This window comes from Antechinus flavipes, chromosome 4 (assembly GCF_016432865.1).
Source record: "Antechinus flavipes isolate AdamAnt ecotype Samford, QLD, Australia chromosome 4, AdamAnt_v2, whole genome shotgun sequence".
Taxonomy (NCBI): Eukaryota; Metazoa; Chordata; class Mammalia; order Dasyuromorphia; family Dasyuridae; genus Antechinus; species Antechinus flavipes.
In genome coordinates, this window is record NC_067401.1 from 129,711,338 (window position 1) to 129,738,412 (window position 27,075).

Genomic DNA, 27,075 nt, shown 5'->3' on the forward strand with positions numbered 1-27,075 from the left:
TATTTCCCTTGGGGAAAGTGACCTAATTTACCCAATTTAAATTTAGACTTGGAAGGCATCTATTATGAAATCATCTGATCTAACTCCCTTGGGTCACAGATGAGAAAACTGAGACCCAGAGGAATGACATACAACCAAGGTCACAAAAGTAGTGCCTGTTTCATCTTTTGCTTCCCAGGTCTAACCCAAAATAGTAAGATACTTTAATAAATGCTTGTTGATTGAATGAAATAGCAAAGACAGGATTTGAATCTAGATGATCCAACTTTACTCACAACCAGTGCCCTCATTCTAGCTGTGACTCTTAACCTGAGACTCAGTTCTCCCATCTGGAAAATTGGTGTAAAAAAACCTTTCAAGGTTGTTATGAAGATCAAGTTAATAGTTGTAAAATGTTCAGCATGGTACCTATGACAGAGTATGGAATCCCTCCCCCCCATCTCTCTCTCTCCCTTCCTTCCTTCCTTTCCTTTCTTTTTCAAGTTGAGTTTTTAGGAATGGAAAAAATGGAAATGAACTCCATTTAAGAAGAAAACCTATTTCCATATACTTTTCAGGCCCAGTCCCAAGGATCCATCACTTTGAAAATCATTCCAGCTGTCAAAGAAGAAGATCGATTAAAAGATAGCAAGGTATAAACTGTCCCCTGAGGTGGGGATTGAGGTTTGGGGGTAAAATGGCCTTTCAACAAATGGCAGAGGAAGTGAGAGAGATCCTGAGCTAACTAGTAGCATGTGCTAGTGTCTCTATCACTGTTACCTCACCCAAGCCCTTACTGGTTAGCGTATCATAGAAGGTGACTTGACTTTGTTACCAGTGGGGTGAAACCACCTTGGCCACTGAGGTAAATGAGATTTTCACTTGGAAACAGTGCATAATTTCATTTTTCCCTCAGGATCTCTACATAGGGGAGGAAACATATCAGAGTAAAATGTAAGACTGACTACAGCATCAGATAGTTGAGATGAGACAGGACAAAGCTGCTAAAATGCAGTATTTCAAATGAATGTTAGAGATACATTCCTGAAAGCTTGAGAGGATTTTCAAATCCAACCTTTCAGACCTACTTCCTGTGTGACTGTGGGCAAGTTTTATCTTATCTCAGTCTCACTTTTCCAATCTGTAAAATGGGGATGATAATAGCACTTACCTCCCAGAGTTATGATATAATGTGTGTCAAGTGCTTAACAAACCTTTAAGTGCTTTCTCCATTAATAGCCATAATGATAATAGTAATAACTATAACAATAAAAATAATAATCATTATTATTAATAACCAAGAAATGATTATATTCCAGCAGTTATATTTCTTATTTGTTTATTTATGTGGTAGCTTGGGGCCACAAGTGGCACAGTAGATAAGTGTTTTGGACCTGGAATCAGGAAGACTCCTTTTTGTAAGTTAAAATCTGGCCTCAGTTACTTACAAGCTGGGCAAGTCACTTCATCCAGTTTGCCTCAGTTTCCTCGTCTGTAAAATGATCTGCAGAAGAAAATGGTGAGCTACTCCAGTATCTTTAGCAAGGAAACCCTAAAAGAAGACACAAAGAAGGGGCAGCTAGTTGATGTAGTGAATAGAGCACCAGTCCTGAAGTCAGGAGGACCTGAGTTCAAATCTGGCCTCAGATACTTAACACTTCCAGCTGTGTGACTCTGGGCAAGTCACTTAACCAGAATTCCTCAGCCAAAAAAAAAAAAAAAAAAAAGTCACAGAGAGTCAGACATGACTTAACAACTGAACTGGCTATTAGTATATCAGAAATAATTTCTGAACTTGACAAAGTGATCATTTGTGCTTGGGATTACTTTTTTGCTTTCATAGCTACTAATTGCCTTTTTAAAATATCCTCTTTTGGTATTCTGAAAATCCTTAATGAAGACTGCTGTCATTTCTTTAAAAAAGAAAAGAAAACTAATATTTATGTTGGCACATTCTTTTTACTGTTCTCTCAGTTGGTGAAATTAATCTATGACTGAACTGAACAATAACTGATGCCCACAAGAGAAGAAAGAACAGTCAGCAAATTCATACATTGTGTTTCTGCTTAATTTTCTATTCTCAAAGCTAATCCATCTCTTCTAGTGAATATTAATTACAATTTGGTCTTAAGCCGGAATATATGCGTATTTTTCAAGATTGGAAAATATTGTTTACAAGAGAAATTGTCATGTAAATCTCAGGAGCCCGGCCATTAAAAACAAAACAAAACAAAAACCAGAGTGGTAAGTAATGAAGACAAGGCAGTAATCTCCTTGAGGATCCCCTCGATCCTTTTACTTCTGTTTAATCCAAAAGTGTCCCTTTATTATTATAAAAGCCAGAGCTATTTGACATTACAGCCAAATGCAAGTTTTTTCAGGACCATTTAGACAAGAGATTGTGTAGATGTTGATTTTTCTCTCCCAAAGGCTGATCATCCAGGTAGTTGTATCTTTCTCTTTCTTCCTCCCCTTGCTTCACCTTGGTTATGAAGGAGGTTTCTCTTGACAGAAGGGTCTGGGACCCTCACTCCAAAATGCTTTTCCTTTTTCAGGTATTCATGAGGGCTCTTTTCCACTACAACCCCAGGGAGGACAAAGCTATCCCCTGTCAGGAGGCAGGGTTACCCTTTCAGAGACGACATATCCTTGAAGTGGTGAGCCAAGATGACCCCACATGGTGGCAGGCGAAGCGTGTGGGGGACACCAACCTCCGTGCCGGTCTCATTCCCTCCAAGCAGTTCCAAGAAAGGTGGGTCTATATTATCAGTCATCTGGGACCTAGCAGAGTTGGGGGGAGGGAGGCTGTGACTGTAACATGCAAGAGTGGGTAAAAACACAGGGCTTACAGAAAAACCCCAGTTTGAATTCCTCCCTTGATAGTCCTGGCCATGTAAGTATCAAGAGCATTAGCTAGTCACTTAAATGTTCTGAGCTGTGGCTTCTTCCTCTATGAGAATAATGTTATCTTTGGTACTTCCCTCCCTCTCCCCCATTACCTTTATTCATTTTATATACATCGTATATATGTATGGTACTGTATGTACACAATTTATCTATTCTGATTGCATGGAAGCTTGGTGAAGATGGGGTACATTTCATCTTATCTTTTTGTCATTGTATTCCTGATTCCCGGCACAGTTGCTGAAACACAGTAAATGCTTAATAAATGCTTGTTGGCTGCTTAGTTAAGGGCGCTGTACACACACAAGCCATTTAACCTGTTAGCCTTGACTCACTGGAGAAGAAAATGGGCAAATGACTCCAGTATACTTGCCAAGAAAAACCCATGGACAGTATCAGCATGCTATGGTCTATGGCTGGGCTTCTTCAAATTTTTCCACTTGTGACCCTTTTTTTTTGCCTAAGAAATTTTTATGTAACCCTGGATATATAAAGTAGGTATACAAATCAAACATTTGTTGATAATAAATCATAATTTAGTGATCATAAATTTAGTTATGAGACCCTATATGGGATCATGAACCACAGTTTAAGAACTAATGTCAATAGGATCATGAAGAATTGGACACAACTGAACAAATCCAAGAGTGGGAGGTGGCTGGTCCGGATGACTTCTAAGATCTCTTCTAGTTCTAAAGACTAAGAGATTTTGATACTTGAGATATAATCAGATATAATCATGATATAATCAGTCTGGGTGCTCTCTCTATTGATGTAGATTGTGGCTCTCCTTCAATTTAATAAGATTTTCTCTGTAGATCTTGGATGCCAGATACATTGTCTGTTGTCAGGACTATTCTAGGAAAATAATAAATTGTGTTCTTTTGACCCATAATTTCTCCCTTCCTTCCTTCTTTCTTTCCCCCTTCCTTCTTTTCTTTCTCCTTCCCTCCCTCCTTTTCTCCTTCCTTCTTTCCCCTCTCTCTCTTTTTAAAGAGGTGAGAATAATCTAACCTCATTTACTTAAAAAAAAAAAAAAAAGATAATCAAGGTAAGTGATTTGCCTAAGGTCACACAACTAGCAAGTTTTGAATAGGCTGAATTTGAACTCACATCCTAACTCCAAGACTGGTGCTCTGCTGACCAGCAGTAACTTTTAAAAATATTCTTTAGATATACTATGATCGCTTCCTCTTTCTGCATTTGAATATTTCCCCTCTGTAAAGTGAGCATATTAAACAAGATAGTTTCTAAGGTTCTTTTTAGCTATTCTAGCCAGTGACTTATTTAATTCTTTGTAGCTGCTTCCTAGCTGTGTGACTCTTGGGCAAGTCACTTAATCTGTATTTGTTTCAGTTTCCTCATTCGTTAAATGCAGATAATAGCACCTACTTCCCATAACTGTTGTGAAGAACAAATGAAATAAGTGTAAAGTGCTTAGCATAGTGCTTGGCAAGTAGTAAGTGCTATTTAAATCATTATTATTATCTACTGCATATGGAGCAAAGGAATGCTGGACAAGATTTAGAGGATGAGGAAGTTTGAATCTTATCTCAGATACTTATTAGTGACCATTAACCTCTCTGTCTCAATTTCCTTATCTGTAAAATAGGGATAATAGTAACATCTACCTCAGGGTATAGGAACTGGTATCTGGTGGAACCGTTTGTAATTCCTGCTGATAAGCACGAGCTTTGGTTGATCTTTTGAGTTTAGAGTTCTGAGCTGCAGTAGGATTAAAGCTAATCAGGGGTCTGAACTAATTCTTGCCCTAATATGGTATGAGGGCCCCCCCACTTCCCTTCTGCCCACCCCCCTAAAAAAAGCACAAGGCAGCCTAAGGAGGAGTGAACTGAGCCAGGTTAAAATTGGAACATGTCAAAACTTCCAAGCAGATCAGTACTGGGGGCTGTGGGCGGTTGTTGCACTTCCAGCCAGGGAAAGATAGGAGATCCAGTCTCGAAATAGTAACAACAGTATTTATGTAACAGGATTATTGTGATGATCAAATGAGCTAATATTTATTAAATGCTCTTCAAGTCTTAAAGAGCTATTAATATTAAAGTTATTAGTAATATTAATTAAAATTAAATTACCTAAAGAGTTAGTAATATTATTATTATTATTTGGGATATACCTGATTCCTGTTGAAGAATGATTTCCTGATTAATGGATGGGTTCCTTAGCATCCACTCCTGGAACACTTAGCTAGGATAAGATAACCAAGTAATAGGCCACAAAAGGAGCACTTGATTACCCCCCACCCCCCCAATTCTCTCTGCCCTGCCTCTATCAGCATTCTAAACAACTCTCTTGAAAATTGTCTTTTGATGGTCCAAGGAAGGTCGATTAGAGTTCACTCCACAACAAAGGCAGGTAGCAGGTGTTTGCCACCTGGTCTTCAGCTCCTTAGGGCTTTTCTTTCCACTGTCCCTCAATCCCAGGTAACCTTTTCATCTTTTCTATAGGCGCTTGACCTACAGAAGAGCCATGGGTACTTTGCAGAGCCCAAGGAGCATCAAAAAGCCATCGTGTAAGTTGGGTTTGCTGGGAGAATCTGACCAGAGAATGCTTCTGCCCCAGGGGGAGACACCCTTGGGGTTTAGGTCCAGGGGAGGGAGCCCAATTTAATGAAATGGCAAGAGCTTTGGACCCGGAATTAGGCAATTTTTCCACCAGCTGGATCAATCAACAAGTATTTCTAACACACCTTTTATGTGTTAGTGATTATGACACTGGCTGGGGATATAAGTATGAAGAATGAAATTCTTATTCTCAAAGAACTTATACTCATAATGGATGAGTGTACAAATGCCAACTCTGACACTTCTTGGCTTTGTGACCAATTAGTCATATCATGTTTCTGAGTCTTAGTTTTCTCATTTCTAAAATGGGCATGATGATACTTGCATGACCTTTAAGAGGTTGTTAAAGCTGAAACTCTGCAAAGGTATGAGTTACTATATGAACTGGAGAAGAAAGCAGGAAGTAGATAATAAATCCCCCCAATTTGATTTTCACACAATGGGAAAATCAGTGGATTTGGGGTTAGGAGATGTGGGTGCTTGGTTTTAGCTATTCACTCAGCTAATTTTATAAACTTAGACATTTCTCTCCCCTGTAGCAGAGGGAAGAAAAGATTAGATCTGTAGTATGAAAGACTTGAGTTGCCTCAGATACTTACTAGCTCTGAGATTATTGTCAGGTGTTTTAATTTTTTCTGTCTCAGTTTTTTCAACTGTAGAATGGGAATAATAATGGCATTTACCTCCCGGCATTGTTGTGAGGATAAAATAAAATAATTTTAGAGAGATTTTCAAGCCTTAAAGTCTTATAGAAATACTATCATCCTCATCACCATCAATCATTATCAAATTATAGGATTGGACCAGATGGGTTTTAAGTTTCCTTCTAACATTCTATGATTGGATGATTTTAGATTTCCCGGCTCTCTTCCTATGAGGTTTTGGTGGGAAGTACAGGAAAGGATTGGAAGGGAGGAGAAGGAGGAAGTAATTTACAATTGACTAGAAATCTGGTGTTTGTGAGGGTCCCTAGATAAAAGTTGATAGAAATGTGAAGATAGGAGCTAAGTGCTTTAAAAATACTATTTCATTTGTTTATTATCCCCGATCTATAGCTGGGCACTAGTGACTTATTGAAAGAAAGGTTGTCTCTTTTTTTTTTTTTTTTTTTTTTTATAATAAATTTTATTTTATTTAATAATAACTTCGCATTGACAGAATCCATGCCAGGATAATTTCTACACGACATTATCCCTTGCAATCACTTATGTTTCGTTTTTTCCCCTCCCTCCCTCCTCCCCCCCCCCCCCCCCAGGATGGCAAGCAGTCCTATATATGCTAAACATGTTGCAGTATATCCTAGATACAATACATATTTGCAGAACCAAACAGTTCTCTTGTTGCACAGGGAGAATTGGATTCAGAAGGTAAAAATAACTCGGGAAGAAAATCAAAAATGCAAATAGTTTACATTCATTTCCCAGTATTCCTTCTTTGGGTGTAGCTGTTTCTGTCCATCATTTCTCCAATGAAACTCAGTTAAGTCTCTTTGTCAGAGAAATCCACTTCCATCAGAATACATCCTCATACAATATCGTTGTCGAAGTGTATAATGATCTCCTGGTTCTGCTCATCTCACTTAGCATCAGTCCATGTAGGTCTCTCCAAGCCTCTCTGTATTCATCCTGCTGGTCATTCCTTACAGAGCAATAATATTCCATAACATTCATATACCACAATTTACCCAGCCATTCTCCAATTGATGGGCATCCATTCATTTTCCAGTTTCTAGCCACTACAAACAGGGCTGCTACAAACATTTTGGCACATACAGGTCCCCTTCCCTTTTTTAGTATCTCTTTGGGGTATAAGCCCAATAGAAACACTGTTGGATCAAAGGGTATGCACAGTTTGATAACTTTTTGGGCATAATTCCAGATCGCTCTCCAGAATGGCTGGATTCGTTCACAACTCCACCAACAATGCATCAATGTCCCCGTTTTCCCGCATCCCCTCCAACATTCATCATTGTTTTTTCCTGTCATCTTAGCCAATCTGACAGGAGTGTAGTGATATCTCAGAGTTGTCTTAATTTGCATTTCTCTGATCAATAGTGATTTGGAACACTCTTTCATGTGAGTGGTAATAGTTTCAATTTCTTCATCTGAAAATTGTCTGTTCATATCCTTTGACCATTTATCAATTGGAGAATGGCTTGATTTTTTATAAATTTGAGTCAGTTCTCTATATATTTTGGAAATGAGGCCTTTATCAGAACCTTTAATTGTAAAGATGTTTTCCCAGTTAGTTACTTCCCTACTAATCTTGTTTGCATTCGTTCTGTTTGTACAAAGGCTTTTTAATTTGATATAATCAAAATTTTCTATTTTGTGATTGGTAATGGTCTCTAGTTCATCTTTGGTCACAAATTTCTTTCTCCTCCACAAGTCTGAGAGATAAACTATCCTATGTTCCTCTAATTTATTTATAATCTCGTTCTTTATGCCTAGGTCATGGACCCATTTTGATCTTATCTTGGTATGTGGTGTTAAGTGTGGGTCCTTGCCTAATTTCTGCCATACTAATTTCCAGTTATCCCAGCAGTTTTTATCAAATAATGAAATCTTATCCCAAAATTTAGAATCTTTGGGTTTGTCAAACACTAGATTGCTATAGTTGACTATTCTGTCTTGTGAACCTAACCTTTTCCACTGATCAACTAATCTATTTCTAAGCCAATACCAGATGGTTTTGGTGACTGCTGCTTTATAATATAATTTTAGATCAGGTACAGCTAGACCACCTTCATTTGATTTTTTTTTCATTAATTCCCTTGAGATTCTCGACTTTTTATTGTTCCATATGAATTTTGTTGTTATTTTTTCTAAATCATTAAAATATTTTCTTGGAAGTCTGATTGGTATAGCACTAAATAAATAGATTAGTTTAGGGAGTATTGTCATCTTTATTATATTTGCTCGGCCTATCCAAGAGCACTTAATATTTTTCCAATTATTTAAGTCTGACTTTATTTGTGTGAAAACTTTTTTGTAATTTTGCTCATATAATTCCTGACTTTCCTTTGGTAGGAAAGGTTGTCTCAAAAGCATTAAGCTATCAAAGCTTTTGAATTAACCAATATAGAAATGCTGTATGGGGCTTAAAGTAAACAGCCAACAGGTTTATCACAGTCACATGAGAGCAGTAAAATTTCTACCTGGCTTTCTTCTGGGTCATTTACCAGAAGGCCTCATTTAATTTCCCTCAGTTGAAGAAACTAAAACAGAAGTTAAGGGACTTGCCTAGAGTCTCGCCGCTAGTAAGTATGTAAGGTTGAATTTGAACTCAACTCTTCCTGACTCCAATGCTTTATCCATTATCTGACCTAGTTGAGAGGGGAGAGTAAAAAAGGAGGTGTGTTTTATTATTTCCTTTTACCCCTGAATGAACATTGCCTTAGCCATTTAAGACTCCCTGGGTGTTGGGGATGGGTTGGTGTGATCCTCACTTGTTATATAGCAAACACACTTACTTTCTGATCTGTTGGCATCTGAATTGGTGACAAGTTCAGAATGGAAACAGGTGCTCTGAAGTCAGTAGTAATTCCAGTCCCTGAGGAAGGAGGCAATATGATCTCTTTTCCTTCTTCAGCCACCAAAGAGCAGATCTCCTTCAAGTTTTTGCTTGTTTTTAAGGCCAGCATTGAAGCCAACTGCAAAGTGTTCCTGGTTAAAAGCTGTCCCCAGGAAATTACCGACAAACAAAAGGTGCCCATGAATAAATTAGCTTCAATCAGGCTGCTTAAGATGCATGTAATGAAGTTGGTTTCCTCTGGGTTTTTAATGAGCCAAACACAGGCAAACTAATTAAACCAAAGCTGCTGGGTTTAATAATCCATTTCAGTTCAGGTCACTGGTTTGCTGGGGCAGAGGAAAAGGGGACATATGGAGAGTTCCTCAGACACCCAGGGAAGCTGATGCCCCTCAGCTGTGGGCTGTCTTCTCCACATTTCTGCTTTCTAACTCTGCTTTATCTGTCTTTTGTGCAAACGGAAGATGATCAGTCTTGTGATAAAGGTAGGCTCTGTGTTTGTTTTGGTGGAAGGGAGAGCTAAACTCTGGCCTCCTCTGTGTTCCCCTCAAATGTCTGACAGCTGTTCACAAATTATGTGATATTAAAAAAAAAAAAACACCTCCAATCACTATCCTGTGCTTGCTTCGTATTCTCTTCTGCTATTCACACATTTTTCTCTGGAGAAACAGCATCACTGGATTCATGTCTGACTCTGAGTTCTGCTTGGTACATGTATGACTTTGGACAAGCTCTTACTTGTAAAATAGAGATTTAGACTACGTTTTTCAGTAACCTTCCTGCTTTAGATTCTTTGGCACTGGAAGCTCCTCTAATTTCCTAGCAAGCAGAAGGTTGCCTCAACCTATCTAAATGCACTGATGTCCCTCCTGTTCCCCTGCCCTATCTCCCAAAATCCTAAAATGTTCTCTTGGATAATTAGAAGGGATCAGGAAGGAGTGTTAAATAGAAGACTTATATTTCCCTCTGTATTAAAATTCTTCTTTAAACCTGACTTGATTCCTTAATTCTGCCAAATGGGGGAGACTAGGAAGTGTTCTGTAACTCAGATAGGGGATGATTAAGCTAGCTACTGATGACCTCTTGAAATATAGATCGTCTCAAAAGCCTTAGTATAGCATTAAGCTATTAAAGCTTTTGGATAACCAATTTAGAAATGCTGTTTGGAGCCTAAAGTCAGAAAAATCAACAGGTTCACCACAGTCACGTGAGAGCAATTCAGGCTGCCAGCCCAGCAAGATTTCTACCTGGCTTCCTTCTGGGTCATCTGCCAGAGGGCCTCATTTAATTTCCCTCAGGTCCTGAGCAAATGAGCAGAGTTGGAGTGATTTTTTTGTTGTTGTCCAACTTTCAGCCCCTACAAACCCTTCTGGGATATGAATTTGTCCCTCCCACTGCAGGGGAGATGCATCCTCTCCTGGATCTGGATCTCATTTCCTTGTTCTTTTTTCTCTCTTTGATTTACAGAGAACTGTGACTGTGAGGGTTACTACAATGGACATTACATTGGTAAGGACCCCATGCCTCTTGTTCATGACCCAGGTGTAGCCATTGCCTCATATAATCAGTCCAAAAGGGAGCAAAAGCAGAGCTACCAGATGAATCTGGGAGACTCCCTTCCTTTCTCTGATACCTCAGATGATGAGCTGTATGACAGACTCTCCCTGCTTGAGTTCTCATAATTGAGTTCTGAGTTGGTAATTTTGTATGGCCCTCAAATTATGATATAAATATCTAAATGCCCCTTGGCAAAAAAAAAAAAAAAAAAAAAGGTTTCCCACCCTGATCTAGACTTTAAGATGTAGGAATTACTTGAAGGAATTTGGGATGGACCAATGTTTAGTTACTTGAAGCAGAGAAAATCAAGCTGATGCTTGTTAACTGTTTTAAAAGAATTGGAAGTTGTCTCTGGGAAGAGAGATTAGATTTGGTGGATTTAGCCTCAGGGAGCAGAACTAGGAGGGAGATGCAAAGAGGTAAATAAACACAGAGATTAAGGGGAACAAAAGTCCCAGCCATTACTGCTGTCCAGAGTTAAAATGGACTCCAATTTTGGGAGGTTATAGATTTTCCTTCCTTGTAAATTGTTAAACCAAGGGCTTCTAACCTAAGGTCCATAGATAGATTTTAGAGAATTCATGGATTTGAAGGAAAAAAATTTACATCTTTATTTTCACAATTTTCTAATTAAAATTGAGTATTTCCTTTAATTATTAAAAATGTAATCATTAAATTTTGAAAAAGATTTCATGGGTTTCACTGGGATTCCACAAGGTCCATTACACACAAAAAGTGAAGGACCTCTGAGCTAGCTTTCTTCTGAGATCCTTGTGATCTCAGACCCAGGCCCCATGGGTGTAAGAAGAACAATCAATCAACATACATTTTAAAGTGCCAGCTACTGTGGTAGGCACTGGAGATAAAGAAAAAGGAAAAAAAAAAAAACAACACCTGTTTTCAAGAAGCACGTAAGCTTTGGAAACAACATATGCACATTTATATAAATACAAAATCTGTATAATGTCACCATAAAGTAATTACACACGGGCAGGAGGTACCAGCAAAGGTGTCTTGTAGGAGCTATATTTTGGTAGAAACTAAGAATTTTAAGAGGTAGAAGTAGGGATGTATGTATTTTAGGGATAGGGCCCATGAGAAGGTTTAGAGCAGGAGGTGGAATTTATTGTAAGTGAGGGGAGCAATACATAGTCTGGAAAGGAAAGCTGGAGCTGGATTGTAAAGGGCTTTAAATGCTAAACAGAAGAGTCTGTAAATTAAGCTATGGGGAAAACTATAAGGAGGTGCTGGGACTTTCTGGGCTGGGAAATGACATGACCAGCTTTGGACATAGAGGTGATCCATGTCTTGATGGTTATATGAAGAATGTTTTAGAGAGGGGAGTGATGTTTGAAGTTGGGAGACAAGTTAGGTGGATATTACAGTCACCCAGAAAAAAAGAATATAGATCTTTACTAGGGTGTTGAGCTAGTTGAACAGAGAGAAGAGGACAGGCTCTGAGAGATGTTATGGAGGTAGAATCACTACTACGTGGCAGCTGATTGGATATGAGGTATGAGGGAGAGGGAGAAATCAAGTATAAATGATCCTCAGCTTGGTGTGGGGAGGAGGTGATATAGGAGGTTTGAGAAAAGAAGAGATTTGGAAAGGCTGGTGGGGAATCTGTTAGACAAATAGGGAAGCGTAAAAGGATTTCCATGCAGTAGGGAGATAAGATAATATAAATTTATGAAGGACAAGTCAGCACAATTAAATAATTTCCTCCAGCATTGCTCCAGCCCAAGAAGAGGGGCTAAGATAAAAGGGGAGGTTTTTAAATTGATCATAGAAACTCCCATTCCAAGTGGGATTCCAAGAAAAGAGATTGGGATGATTCTATCCAGTGGGAAATAATCTCTTTGGAGTCTCCTCATTCATTTTCACACTTTAGCATAGTAAGCAAGTTGGTATCTTTTGCCCTAAGATTGTTTTCCACAGGAAAGGCTGATGGGTGTTGGCTAGGAGAATTCCTTCTGGGTTGGATTCAAATTAGTGTAATATTCTCCTCTGACTTCTCAGCCGGGCTCCGGAGGAGCTTCAGGTTGAGCCGCAAAGAAAGACCTAGCAGTCAAAACGAAGGCAAGGTACCAGAGCCTCCTGAGCTCCTGACATATGAAGAAGTGACCAAATACCAGCATCAGCCTGGAGAGAGACACCGACTCGTGGTCCTAATTGGTGAGTGATTTTCATTAGAGGATGGGAAGATTGGGTTTCAAGAAAGGGGGCTGGGCCTTTTGTTAACTTCATGTTCATTTTCTGCAGGTTCTGTGGGTGCCAGACTGAATGAGCTAAAACAGAAGGTGGTGGCTGAGAATCCCCAACAATATGGCGTGGCTGTTCCACGTAAGGGGGTGTTTGTGGGTGGCTTCTCTGTCCTGGTTCTGGAACAGCCTTGCTTGATTGCTACCTGACTTACATGTTATCTGAATGACAGGAGATACCAAAGTCAAGTACATTCAAAATATATGACAATTCCAGAAAATCCATGGAAATTCAATGTGGAAAAACATTGTCTTTTGTATGCAATGGTTGTCTCAAAGATGCTGGGTTGTCTCAAACAGAAGTTGGAAGACTGTCAGGATATTGTAGAGTAGGGGATTTCCTACATTAGCAATAGTATTTTATTTTTCAAAATACATTCATCTTTATAAGACTTCATGTTCCAAATTTTCTTCCCCCCTCCCTTATCTCCTTCCTCCCCAAGACAGCAAGCAATCTGATATAGATGAAGTATGTTCGATCCTTTTAAACATGGGTTCCTGCATCAGCAAAAAGGTTCTTAGACCTTCTCCCACATACTTACATTGGGTACAACATTCTCTTAAGATGCAGGCTTAACAAAACTGTACTATATTTAGTGGTTTGCAAGCTCCACTTGAGTCAATATTAGGAATATTGTGTTCAGTTCTGTACAACACATTTAAGTAAAGACCCTGATAAATTAGGAAGAAGGTAGACAAGATGGCCTTCAATCCACCCCACATAAGGATCCGTCAAAGAACGTGGGGATATTTAACCTGTGGAAAAGAGGACTTGGAGAGCACATAATAATTCTCTCTTAAGTACTTGACACATGCTTAAGTGGAAGAGAAATTAGTAGTATTCTACATGATCCCAAAGGAGCAATATGTGAAAGTTTCATAGAGGCAAATTTAGGATTATTCTTTTTTTTTTCTTTTTTGCTGAGGCAATTGGAGTTTAAATGACTTGCCCAGGGTCACACAACTAGAAAATATTAAGTGTCTGAGAGCAGATTTGAACTCAGGTCCTCCTGACTTCAGGACTGTTGCTCTATCCACTGTACCAGCTAGGTGCCTTGCCTGGTAGTAATATAAAAGCTTATAAAAATGTGTTTTCCTTTCCCTTTCCCTCTAACTTTTTTAATACATAAGGAAACAGGATCATAGAGATTAAGTGAATTGCCCTGGACCACTCAGGTGAAAAGAGACTGAGATGAGATTCCAACTCAGGTCCTTTGACTTCAAATCTAGTTTTCTTTCCTTTAATGGCACCACACCATATATTAAATTGATTAGGTGTTCCCCAGTCCATGGACACCAGTTTTGGACTACTATAAAAAATTCAGCTTTTCTTCCTTTTCCTTTTTCTCTCCTCTCCCTCCCTCCCTTCCTCCCTCTCTCTCTTCTTTCCTTCCCTCTCTTCCTTCCTTCCTTCCCTCCTTCCTCCCTTCCTCCCTCCCTCTCTTCCTTCGTCCCTTCCTTCCTTCCTTCCTTCCTTCCTTCCTTCCTTCCTTCCTTCCTTCCTTCCTTCCTCTCTCCTTCCTTCTCATCCTTCCTTCCTTTTTTCTTTTTATTATCATCATAATAAAGATGGTGTATGTTCACTTAAGTGGCTGCCTTACCATGTTTTAATATGGCATAGAGGATTGTAGAAGGTCATGGGTAAGTAGCTAGCAAGATGGAACTTCCAGTTAGACCCAGAAGATTATTTTGCAGTCATTATTTTGTTTCTCCTTTATATCATGGATTGTATTCTTTATTATGTGATTTGGTTATACCTAAGAGTTAGATTTTTTGAGCCAGAGGAACATATCCTACAATTCTAATGAAAGACAATGGGAAAGAATCCTCATTTTTTATAGTAATTTTCTTTAGAACTAGTTTGCTAGAAAGTATCTAGTTCTTAATTCTTAGGGGTTGATGGATAGATTTCAAGGGATCCATGAAGATGGACAGGAAAAATCCTATCTTTCTTTCAACATAATTGGTTCTCTTGATAATGTTTTATTTTAAGTATTTATATTCATCTAGATTGTGGGGGTTGCTCCAAGTTTTAGAAAGGATTAGGGAGCTGGGTCCCTAAAACTCTCACTCCATGATCTCTCACTTTGTGTTTTAGATACAACCAGGACCCGGAAGAGTCATGAAAAAGAAGGAGTGGAATATAATTTTGTTTCTAAACAAGCATTTGAGGCTGATTTGCACCATAACAAGTAGGTTGGTGGGTCTGCCGAATAGTCTGCCAAATAGATATGTGTGTGGTGGGTATGTGTGTATGTGTTCGTATTTCTGTCCTGCACTCCCACATCCCCTGCAAATTGAAAGTATTTCTTGAAAGGAAACCAAGAGAGTAGTGGAAGAGAGGTCAGTTTTGAATGGACTTCCTTAGTTTTCTTTGACTATATCAGAGATCCCAGGAAGTAAATATCTTTCCCCTTTAATGTTTTAGATTCCTGGAGCATGGAGAATACAAAGAAAATCTCTATGGTACCAGCCTGGAGGCGATTCAGTCTGTTATAGCCCAAAACAAAGTTTGTTTGGTGGATGTGGAACCTGAAGTGAGTTATGGGACCAGTCTTTTAACAACTTTTTATTCCTGCCATTTTTTTTTTTTTAATGGAGACCTGTTTTATGGACTTGGCAGTTCAGGAATTACAAACTAGCACCCATGGAGTGTGTGATTAACCAGAGGGTGGGGAAAACAGGCTGCATTCTATCTTCTCTGCTACAGGGGGTCTTGTCTCTAACACAATTGCCCCTCCTTTAACCCCCTTCTCTACTCCTACTGCAATAGAAGCTCCCCCACTCTTCTGAGTCAGGTGTGAGGTGGCTTAGGACAGTTAAATCCTGAATTAATTGCTACCCTCGGCAGCTTCACAGGTGATGGAGTTTCCTATCTCAGTGCTGTACCTACATCTTTTTGTGACTCTGACAGGTGCCCGAGAGAGGGTGGGTTCTGCAATTGAGACAGTGCAGGTAACATCCTTCCTGCCCACTTTTTATTTTGAAAGGGGCAGAGAGAGTTACACAGGAAGAGTAGATATGGATATGGATAGATTAGAACCCAGATCCCATTATCTTTTCCTGCAAACTCCCTCCTCTTCCAAAATTTCAGTAGGCTCTCATGATTGTCATTTTCAACTGCTCATCCCAATGCCATATCCACAGATCCAGTCAGTTGCCATATCTTTTTTCCTTCTCCTCCACACCTCTCACATCGATTTCCTCTATTCATATAATTAACACTATAGATCAGGTCCTTTTCCCCTATCCTGTGTTATTGCAGAAGTCTCTGATTGATCTCTTATTGCAACAAGCCTTTCCCCTTTCCAATTCATCCTTCTTCACACAACTGAAAAGGGATGTCCCCTAAATGCAAGGCTGACCATATCACTACCCTACTGCTAATTCTAATATCGCCCCCCCACCCCATTACCCCTCAGATTAAGGCAGCTAAGATGGCACCATAATGCATAGTGAATTAAGAAAGCTTCATCTTCCTGAGTTCAAATCTTGCCTCAGACACTTACTAGCTGTGTGATCCTGACCAAGTAATTTAACCCTGTTTGTCTCAGTTTCCCCATCTATAAAATGAGATGGAGAAAGAAATAGCAAACTATTCCAGTATCTTTCCCAAATAGGATCATGAAGAATCAGACACAACTAACTAACAACAATATGAAGAATCAGACTTTAAGGATTAAATATTGTGTGACTTACCCCAAATCACACAAGTAATAAGAAGCATAGCTAGAATGTGAATGCATACTGGAAGATAAATTCTAGGCGGGTCCTTTACTAGATTGCTGACACATCTCCTCACCCTCTCTGAGGGTACACTTTGTGTCAGTGGTCCCAAGTTCAAAATTTGTTAGTTATGGATCCTGGATCAGGAAAAGTGAAGGAAAAGAAAGAAAAAGGAAAGACAGAAGGTGCTTCAGAAGCATGGCTAATACCAAACCTCTGCCACCTAATGGTTTTGCCATCACATTTTTTTTAAAGATGTTAACCCAGTCTCTCTTTTACACTCTCCCCCTTCTCATAGGAACACGTATCTTCCCTAACAGATTTCAATAGGAAAGTAGAATCCATCTTACTTTACAAATTTCCTGAGACATGTTTATTGTATAAAGCTGGGGATGCTGATAAAGTAGGAGGAATCTGTCCTTTAGGGGACTGGCCAAAAGAATTAATAAAAAGTCTAAGTTATAGGTTATATTAAAGACATAGATTTATTATTATTAGGCACCCATAGATTTTAGCCCTTTCTGCCAAAAGATTTACAAAGAGAGACCATTAGTTTTGGTGAATAAATAAGATTCATTTATATTTAATACCATCATTTGTAGAGAAACCATAACTAGTTATATAGCTTTCATCAGTTCTTATACTTAAATTAAAAACTGCCTATTCTCCTAGAGGTCTTATTTAATCTTTCCATTTGCCGTACAAAAAATTGTAAATTTTTTGAAGGCAGAGACTGTTCCATTTTTGGGTTGGTTTGTGTCTTTAGCACTGGTGCATTGCAAGTGTTCAATAACTGCTTATGGATTTTATCCATTCATCCATCCATCCACCTATTTATTACATCTAAAAATCTAAATTTTTTAATAGTTGTTCATTTCCATAATGTTATTGCTGTATACATCTTTTTCTTGGTTCTGCTCACTTCAATTCATCAATTCATATATCTTTCTAGATTTCTCTGAAACTATTTTTTGTTATTTCTTAAGGCACAGTAGTATCCTATTATATTCACATACCATAATTTGTTCAGCCATTCCCTAATTGATGGATTTACCCTTACTTTCTACTTCTTAGCTAATACAAAAAGAACTGCTATAAATATTTTTTGTACACATAGGTAGTTTTCTTTTTTTATTAATCACTTTGAGGCATGAGTTTGATAGTGATATCCAGGGAATAGTCTAGTAAATTTTGGCTATAAGTTTTCATTGTTTTGCAGAATGTCTAGACTAATTCATAGGTCTAATAACAGTACTTTAATGTGCCTGTTTTCCCACATATTTGAACATGTGTCATTTTCCTTTTTGGTGGGGGATTGATTTTTAGCAAGACTTGTCCTCTTGGAAAAGCAGAAAATAAAATGTCATCCAGGGTTGATCATGATGATAACACTATGATGATAATTGATAATAGTTAACATTTATGTAATACTTTGTTGGATTTTTTCATCTTGTGACAAGTCCTACATTAGTGGGGTACAGTTTATTAAGTTTTGTATTCACATACATTTCAATATTTTAGAGATTCTGTGATCTCCCTAATGTGAGTGTTTCTTCCCATCTGTGCCTGCCTTATCCTATGTGTCCACATCCTCCCTTAAATATTAGCAGCTAAGTGAATATTTAAAGCTAGTCTGATGACTGTTTTTTAAAGCATGTTCTGTCCTCCTTTCTATCACTCTGCCACTGTTACTGGGGTTTAGGAAATATAGGATTGAGGGATATTTTGTATTTTCTTTTATTCCATGAATTGCCATGGCCAAAGAATCCATCACCAAGTATCCCAGCCTACAGATACTGAACTTCTCTCTACTTGGTTGGACTGGTCCAGTTATAGTTGCCTCCAGGACCATCCTCAAAAACCTTTCTGGTTTGGTAGTACCTCCCAAAGCTTGTGTTTTACTGTCACTGCCTTTAAGAACACATGGTCAACTCAATATCACAATGAGGCATAAGGGTAGGCCACATACAAATAAAAATAAACATCAAGGGATTTATTCCATGGGGGACTGTGAAGAGACATAGGGAGAGGGTTAATTCATCTTTAAATTACCAGCATTAATAATAGCTCTCATTTATAAAGTGCTTTTAAGTTTACGAAACATTTTACATTTATCTCAATTTACATTTTACATAAATAATCTCATTTTACACTACCAGGGTAGTATGACATAGGTGTCATGATGTTCCCAGTTTTACATGTGAAAAAACCAAGGCATAAAAATAGATTAAGTGACATGCCCAGGATCACACACTTAAGCTTTTTGAGGATTGGTTTTATTGTCTATAAAATGAGGAACTGGGACTTAAATGACATGGCCCCTTCCATCTATGATTCTGTAATTATTGGTATTTTGTCACCTGTGATTTAGACATTCATCAGGTCTTTCAGAGAATATATTCTAAAAAATAGACATGGGGGTGGTTGATGGTATACTAGCTCTGGAGTCAGAAGAAAACTTGAGTTCAAATTTGATCTCAGACAATTATTAGCTGTGTGACCCTAGGCAAGTCACTTAACCTAAAAACCCAGATATAGGACCAAAATCAATGAAAATTCTTCAAAAGCCTCCAACAAAAGCAGGCTTTTTGTTCTTTTAGTTCTCTGATTTTGAAAGTCCTATTGCTGAGGGAAAAGAGGTTTGAAGGGGACTAGAAATGTCATTGTCAGGGAGCTACTGACATGACCACTGAGTTGAATGACATCTTTGTCTTGGTGCTTCTGCCAAAATGGTATGATTAAAAAATCCTGCTTTGTAATCATAGCCCTTCCCCCTTTTCCCATTTCCATTTCCCAGGCAATAAAACAGTTGAGGACTCCCGAGTTTAAACCCTACATTATATTTGTAAAACCTTGCATCCAAGAAGGGAAGAGGAACTCATCAATGTCACCAGCTTCTGAAGAAACTTCAGGTCCTCTTGTAAGTTAACCCTTTTGTATTCTCTCTTCTGGAGGTCAAAGTTTTCCTGAGTGATCTTATGTTGAAAAATATCCCAGAGGTCCCCTGGAAAGGAAAGAAAGTTGCTTTTTACACAAGACCCCTGTCTTCAGTATGCCTCAGTTTGCTCAAAATGATTATAATAACACCTAATTCCCTTTCCCTAAATTCCTAATTTCTTATTGTTGGAATATAAAGAGATTCTTTACAAAGTGTTCTTTGAGAGAAGCTGAGAAATACTGACTTGTTCCATCAGAGAAAGTTAAAGGCTTGCTGCTCAGGGCCTCTCCAAGAAAAGGATGAAACTTTTGATTTTGAACTTCTTTACTTTGCCTTAAAGTAAGCTTCTTGGTTTCCATGCTGAGAGGGAACAACAACTTTCTGTTATTATGTGAGTGTGTGTATATATGACTTTTTCCTGTTTTTCTAGCTCAGATACTTGAGCTTTTTTTTGGCTGAAGTAGTTGGTGTTAAGTGACTTGCCCAGGGTCACACACAGCCAGGAAGTGGTAAATGTCTGAACCCAGATTTGAACTCAGGTCCTCCTGACTTCAGGGCTGGGCCTCTATCCATTGAGCCACCTAGCTGCCCCCAGCTAGCTAGCATTTTATATAGCACTTTAAAGTTTGCAAAACACTACACAAATATTATTTTGATTTATTCCTCAAAACCACCCTAAAAGGTAGAGGCTATTATGTTACAGATCAGAAAATTGAAGCAGACAAGGGTTAAGTGGCTTGCTCTGGATCCTTCAATAATAAATTTCTAAGGTGGGATTTGAACTCGGATCCAGGTCCACTGCTCTGGACACATAGGATACGCTGCACCACCTCAGTGCCTCTGCACCAGACTGCCTTCTTTTAAGTCTTGGGTAGATGACTTCTTTGGGGGGCTTATTTTCATCCTTTTAAAAAAAGGGTTAGGACTAGATGACCTCTCAGATCCCTTCTAATTTTTAAATTTTAGGAGGATTTTTAGATTCCCAGAATATAACAAGCTATAAATGAATGTGCTGAACTCTATACCAAAGTCAAATGTAGATTCTATTCTGAATCAATACTTCAACAAACTTTCAATTCTACACTGACAGTCTTCCCCATAGGATATTGTAGGATATTATAGGTCTTCCTCATAGGTCCCTGTCTACCCCACAAATACATACATATGATGTAGGCTTCTTGAGAAGGAGGATGGTGGCTTTGTTTTGTTTATTTTTTCCTTTCTTTATATACATAGTGCTTGATACATTTCCTTATATTCAGTAAGTCCTTAATAAATGCTAGTTGACTATCTCTTATTTCCTCTCTGTCTCTCTCTGTGTCTATCTCTTTTTGTCCGTTTCTCTCTTTCCACTCTGTGTCTATGTCTGTCTTCTCTGTGTGTCTCTGTCTCTCTGTCTCTGCTTTCTTTCTATGTGTCTCTCTGTCCCCCTCTCTCTTTCTCTATCTTTGTCTTTTTCTGTGTATCTCTGTCTCTATCTCTGTCTCTCTCTTTTTCTCACTGTCTCTATTTCTTTCTCTGTCTCTTTGTCTCTGTCTATGTCCTTTTCTTTTTCTCTGTCTCTGTCACTCTCTGTCTCTTTATATGTGTGTGTCTCATCTTTCTCCGGCCGCCCCTCCCCCCCATCCAACTGGGACCAGAATAAAGTCCTCAGCTTTCTAAAATAATCTACAGCATCAAACTGAAGTAATAGTCCAAGAATTGAAACTGGAAAAGGAACCATTTAGCCCAAGCCCCTTATTTTACAGAGAAAGAAACTAATAACCAAAGAGAAATGAATAACTCATTTCAGGTTTTTTAGGTAATAAGAGGAATGGGATTTAAACACAGCCATACTTGTGTTCTTCTTCCTTTTGCTATATTTGGCTGAAATCCCTCTTTTATCCAGATGCTAACATAACCTTTGCTGAGAAGCCTAATGCTTTGGCAGAATTTTCACTGAAGAGATTTAAGCATCGTTTCTGAAAAATCAACACTGAAGAGATTTAAGCATCGTTTCTGAAAAATCAATCAACAAACATTTGCTATGTAGCTTCTACTTTGTGTTAAACCATTGTATTGGGCTTTGGGGATAGATTAGAACTATAACCTCAGACTCCAAAGTCTCAAACCAACCCCTGCTCAAACAGAGTTTATCACTTCTTGGGGGGAAAGGAACAAGATATACAATCAAAAGAAAACAAAAAATTCAGAGTAAATGCAAGTTATTAAATAATTCCTTCATAGATTTGTGGTTGGAGTGCTGCCATAGTCAGGAGCTGCCCAGTTTTAGTAATGGTGATAACTGACTTTTATGTAGCACTTTTAAGTTGTTAATCAATAATTAAAACTCCATGTGATATAGATAATAATTTGATTTATTACACAACAAAGATTCAAGGGACCATATAGAGATTATCTCATTTGAGATCTCAACAATCCTGTGAGGTAGTTATTATTTTAGAGGTAAGGAAATTGAGTGTCAGAGAAATTATCCAAGGTCATTTAGCTGGTAAGTATCAGGGGAAAGCTTTCAAAAAAGATTTCTTCACTATAGTTTCAATATTCCACCCACTACACCATTCCTTGCTTCCTAGCTTAAATAGAACATCTCTGTTCTAGCTTAAGAGATCTGGTCATTAACTTCAATCCTATTCACCTAAAATGCTTTTTTTTTAAGTTGTCTCCCCCAACCCCCATCAATATTTACCGAGTGGGATTATCCTTTTACTTACTACCCAAGGAGAAAATTAGAAATCTGATTCCTGAAGCACTTGAAGGTCTGATATTCAGAGAAATTGGCATTTGCATGGAGAAATGTGGTCTCCTACTGCCCCAAAGAAAAGAAACCTGGCTCAGGGTCTTCTATGTATCAGACCGAAAACCTACATTTTTCTTGGTGCAGAGGTTTCTCAGAATCTCATTTAGAGATGCTAGAGCCTCTGTGGCTAAAGGACCAAGCCTGGAATTGGAAAGATCTGAGTGCAGATCTAACTTCAGACTAAGCTATCAGATCCGGTCAAGTCATTTAACGTTGTCTGCCTTAGTTTCCCCAAAATGATTATAATAACACCTACCTCCCAGGATTATTAGAATCAAATGAGATAATATTTGTAAAGTACTTAGGGTAAACCTGGCACATAGTGAGATCTTAATACTCATTCCCTTTCCCTTCTCTTCCCTGGCATTCCCTAGGCATTGTGCTAAATGCTAGGATTACAAAGAAAGGCAAAAACAGTCTTCCCCCTCTGTGCTGATGATCAAATGAGAACAGATTTATAAAAGCACTTAGCATAATTCCTGGCACATAAGTTTTCTGCATAGTTACTTTCTAAAGCTTTTTTTAAAGTTCATCATTTTTGATAGGTTAAATATTCCCTTTAAAATTTTATTTGCTTGGAAGCCTTTCTTTATGGGTCTGTCTCTGTCTCTCTCCCTCCTCCTTCCCTGTCTTTTTTTTTCCATCTCTCTCCTCTCTCTCTCTCTCTCTCATTACTTCAGAGTACAATCACACAATTAGTTATTATATTTTTCCTTTATGAAAATGCTAATGCTTTTCTTATTTGGGATTCTGCCTATTTCTTCTCTTAAATTTTAAATAATAAATCCTACTGAATGAATTTATTAGATATCATTGACCCTCCTTTCACATGTGAGTGAGTGGAGATTGTCAGAGATTTGTGCAAGGGAATAGATAATATCTTTGGAAATCAGATGGAGAAATCTAGATTAAAATCCCCTGTATTAGCTGCTAAAAAATGTTCACCTACTCATGGATCCCAGCAGACAGAAGACATGTGATATGATGGAAATAGGCCTCAAGGATAAAAATATACAAAACAGAATTGCAACCTAAGGTAATCATTGGAGGTAACTGAACAATGACAATACTCAAGAGAAAGGAACAAGAGTTTCACAAAAACCAAAGAATCTGCTGACAGGATATTTTATGATTTTATAAAAAAAATAAAAGTTGACTTTTTCAGAAGAAAATAAAATGTGGCTTTGAAGTTTGCTTGTGGGTTCAATGTCACGGCCCCCTCATCTTACCTCAGCTCTTTTTTTCTTAAAAGAGGTGAAACTGTATTATTGGATAGAGACCTGTGTTCAAGTCTTGCCTCTGATCCTAACTGTGTGACCACAGTTGACTCACTTAATTTTTCGATGCTCTTAAGCAACTTCCTATAAAGAGGAGGTATCAATCTTTGTTGTCTGAGGGAGTTTTCTTATGTTGGAATAAGGGATTTTAAATTCTATCACTGACATTTCAAGTTGTGTGATGATCAAGTAACTTATCTGCTCTCAGCTTTAGTTTTTTTAACTGAAAAATAGTATCCCTCTATTGTCCCACTACTAAAATCCCCTTCTAATGCTAAATCATGACTGGGGATGGCTCTAGATTCAAGAAGGCTACCCTAGCACAGTCCAAGCTCTGCCAAGATGTGTCAAGATTTAAAAGTGGGTATGAATAAATGTAGAAGGTCTCATACTGGAATTGGCTAGAGCACAGGGTGGGGTAGGAAGAGTAGGGGAGGATGGGGGAATGCAATGAAATCTTCAGCCACAACCACATTGGAAGACCAGTAGTGGCTTCTGAGATAATTGAAGTCATAATTGAAGTTTGTTATTCTCCTAATAAACTAAACTAAGTCATATATAATTGAATCAATCCACTAATCAAGAAGCATTTCTTAATAATCTACTATGGGCTAAGCACCATACTAAGCCCTGGGAAAGCGAAATTAAAATAATCCCTTCTTGAGCTCACTTTCTTGAAGACAAGACAACAGATGAATAGATAATAGCTATCATATGGAAGCTAGCAGTTGTGTGGGGTAGGTATTATTGTGCTGATGATCAAATGAGAACAGATTTATAAAAGCCCTTAGCATAGTTCCTGGCACATAGTCGGCACTATATGCTTATTCCTCCTCCCCAGCTCCCATCCCTGATGAGCAGGGGACATGGGTAATAACTTATCTATTTTCTTTTCCATCGGTCTGCCATGTTACAGAGGAAATCAAAAAGGGTTTGTAGAGCCATTTTGTCTTTTCCTTTGTTTCATGGATTGCCATGGCCAAGGAATTTGTCCCCAAGTGGCTAGCCTATAGATGATGAACTTCTCTCTACTTAGCTGGGATGGTCCTCAGAGAGCAGTTATGAATTGTCTTTAGGACTATCCTCAAAGCCTTTCTAGCATGATAGTACTTTCCAGAGCATGTGTTTCCTTGGCAATGCCTTTGAGATATATCAATTTAATACCAGAATGAGACACATATAAAATCAAATGATTTTAAGAGGTTTTTGTTGTGGCCGTTGAAGTCTGTGAGGGGAAAGAATTCATCTGAGTTTTCTTTTCCAACCTCCACCTTGATATGGGCAGCACCAATCTTTCCTAGTTCTCTCCTTCAGGGACCACTTTTTTTGTCAAAAAACCCTTGGCTCCATCTCTGAGGGAAATGATTTTTCTTTCAGATTTTCCAGGGGAAGACAATTGAAAGAAGGGATGTTTGAGGCCACTAACTCAGCAAAACCAGTATCCACATGGCTCACCCTTCCCCTCTACTAGAAACTGCCAAGTTAATCTTGTCTAGAACTGGCCTAGATCCATCTTTTCTTTCTCTGATTTTGGGAAGCTATAAAAAACATAAATCAATCCTTTTTTTTCTTCTATAAAACTCTGAGCCCCCATTATGGGAAAGTCCCAGTCATTATAAAAATCTATCCACTTCTCTCCTGGATACTTTACCACCTGTTACCTCTCTCTCTGTGCCAGAATTGAGTAGGATACACACACACACACACACACACACACACTCTTCAGTGGTTAAATACTTTATATCAGAGAAACCACAAAAGAGGAAACAAAATAAACTCTTTAGAAACAGTGATTGGGAAACAAGCTTAATTCTCTCCCTGGAGGGAATAGGAATAAAACAAAGGATAGGAAAGTACTGATTTACCAGTTCTGTTCTTTCCACCTTTTCCATATTACCTCTGCAAAGTTTTTGTCTTAGTATCTGGGCTTCCTTTCCCCTTAGCTTGTTCTGTTAAGTCCTGTGGTTCATTTCTCCAAAAAGTTGTTCCACATATACTGCAGTTAACCATCTTGGCAGATGGGCTAACCCAGGTTGAGGGTAATAATTGGCAGTTCTCACACCTGTGGGTGAGTTAGAGTTCTGTCTGCCTCAAACACGTGAAGACTTCTCCCTAGGAGAATAGGCGGATGAGAACAATTTGCTTGGACAGCCATCTGGGATAGTTGTCCATGGAAGTGACTGAGGCAGACTCAGTCCTGAGAGCTAAGGCAGACTCAGTCCTGAGAGCTTGGTCAGACATCAGAGATGCCAAGGTCGTCCAGTCTATGCCAGGCTATCCCCCTTTGCCTTGGCTTTTGTCCGGAGACTGGACTTGGGTGACTGGAAGAAAGAGCAAAGCTGATGACTTTTGCAGCTCTGCTTCACTTAAATCCAATTCACGCACAAGACATCACCTGTGATGTCTCTGGTCCTCTTCAGAAATGAAGACAAACCACAGGGACAAAATACCCCAACTCTCATGAGCACTTAGGCTTACATAGTTGTTCCATCTGACTGAGCTGTTTGTCTCTTGCTTTCATCCTTGCTTCTACTAACTTATTTTGGATCTTACCACTCTTGCAAGATGGCTTCTCTTCCTTCCCGTAGGATGTCATCCAGGCAAATCTTTAGTTGTCCAGAGGCTCAAGCTGATAAACATGAGAGAAATTCTCTGTCAGTGGTTCTCATTCTGTTCCATTGGTAAGATGCACACAAGGTTCACTAGTGGAAAGAACTAGGGAAAAAGGTTGAATCTTGAAGAAAATCAAGGATTCTAGGGAGATGTTAACATTTTGGGTAAACAGGATAGCCAGAGCAAAGCAGCATTGTGTGGGAAGAATAGGAAATAGATCCATATGGCTAGACTATAGAATGTGAGGGGGAAATTAATATGTAAGGAGACTAAGAAGGTTGGAAGATGCCATATTGTAATGATCTTTGAATGCCAAAATTTCTCAGAGAAATTTACATTTGATCTTAGAAGGAACAGAGAAACCAATGAAATTTATTGAGTCAAGAGGTGACATGGTCAGACCTTCCCTTTAGGAAATTCACTGGGGTAATGGAGATTAGATTGGAATGGGAAAAGACTTGAGGCAGGAAATCTCCATAGAATGATATGTTTTTTCCCTCTCAAATATATGCAAAGAGAGTTTTCAACATTCACCTTTGCAAAACCTTGTGTTCCAAATTTTTCTTTCTTCCCCTCTCCCTCCTCCCCAAGACAGCAAACTATCCAATGGTTAAACATGTGCAATTCTCATAAAAGGCAATGGTCCAGGTAAGGAGTGATGTTGGATGATAACTGCATACATGGAGAGATGCTGAAGACACAGAAGAAACAAAATTTGGGAACTGAGTGGATTTGTGGGGCAGAAAGGGATGGGTCCAGGATGATACTGAGGTTGTAAATCTGAGTAACTAAAATGATGGCAGTACTCTCATCAGCACCCAAGATTAGAAGAACTTTTTTAAAGTAATGAGTTCTATTTAAGTTGTATTGAATTTGAAATGTCAATGGAACATCCAGTTTGAAA

General features: G+C 38.6%; 1 protein-coding gene and 1 long non-coding RNA gene across 3 annotated transcripts in view; one reads left to right on the forward strand and one right to left on the reverse strand.

Moving 5' to 3' along the window:
• Window positions 1–27,075, forward strand: part of MPP3 (MAGUK p55 scaffold protein 3) — a 57,318-nt gene that overhangs the window by 13,134 nt on the left and 17,109 nt on the right. For both annotated transcript variants that reach the window (XM_051994332.1, XM_051994333.1), the window contains exons 9-18: window positions 558–632; window positions 2,535–2,731; window positions 5,352–5,416; window positions 9,464–9,484; window positions 10,467–10,508; window positions 12,576–12,731; window positions 12,819–12,899; window positions 14,916–15,009; window positions 15,246–15,354; window positions 19,341–19,463. In XM_051994332.1, coding sequence (XP_051850292.1) covers window positions 558–632; window positions 2,535–2,731; window positions 5,352–5,416; window positions 9,464–9,484; window positions 10,467–10,508; window positions 12,576–12,731; window positions 12,819–12,899; window positions 14,916–15,009; window positions 15,246–15,354; window positions 19,341–19,463 — 963 coding nt within the window. The remainder of the gene's footprint in view (window positions 1–557; window positions 633–2,534; window positions 2,732–5,351; window positions 5,417–9,463; window positions 9,485–10,466; window positions 10,509–12,575; window positions 12,732–12,818; window positions 12,900–14,915; window positions 15,010–15,245; window positions 15,355–19,340; window positions 19,464–27,075) is intronic.
• On the reverse strand, window positions 19,361–26,192 carry LOC127560073 (uncharacterized). The gene is made up of 2 exons (XR_007953272.1): window positions 26,112–26,192; window positions 19,361–19,547 (listed from the first exon to the last, which is right to left on the reverse strand). It is a non-coding gene; the product is annotated as an uncharacterized LOC127560073 (long non-coding RNA).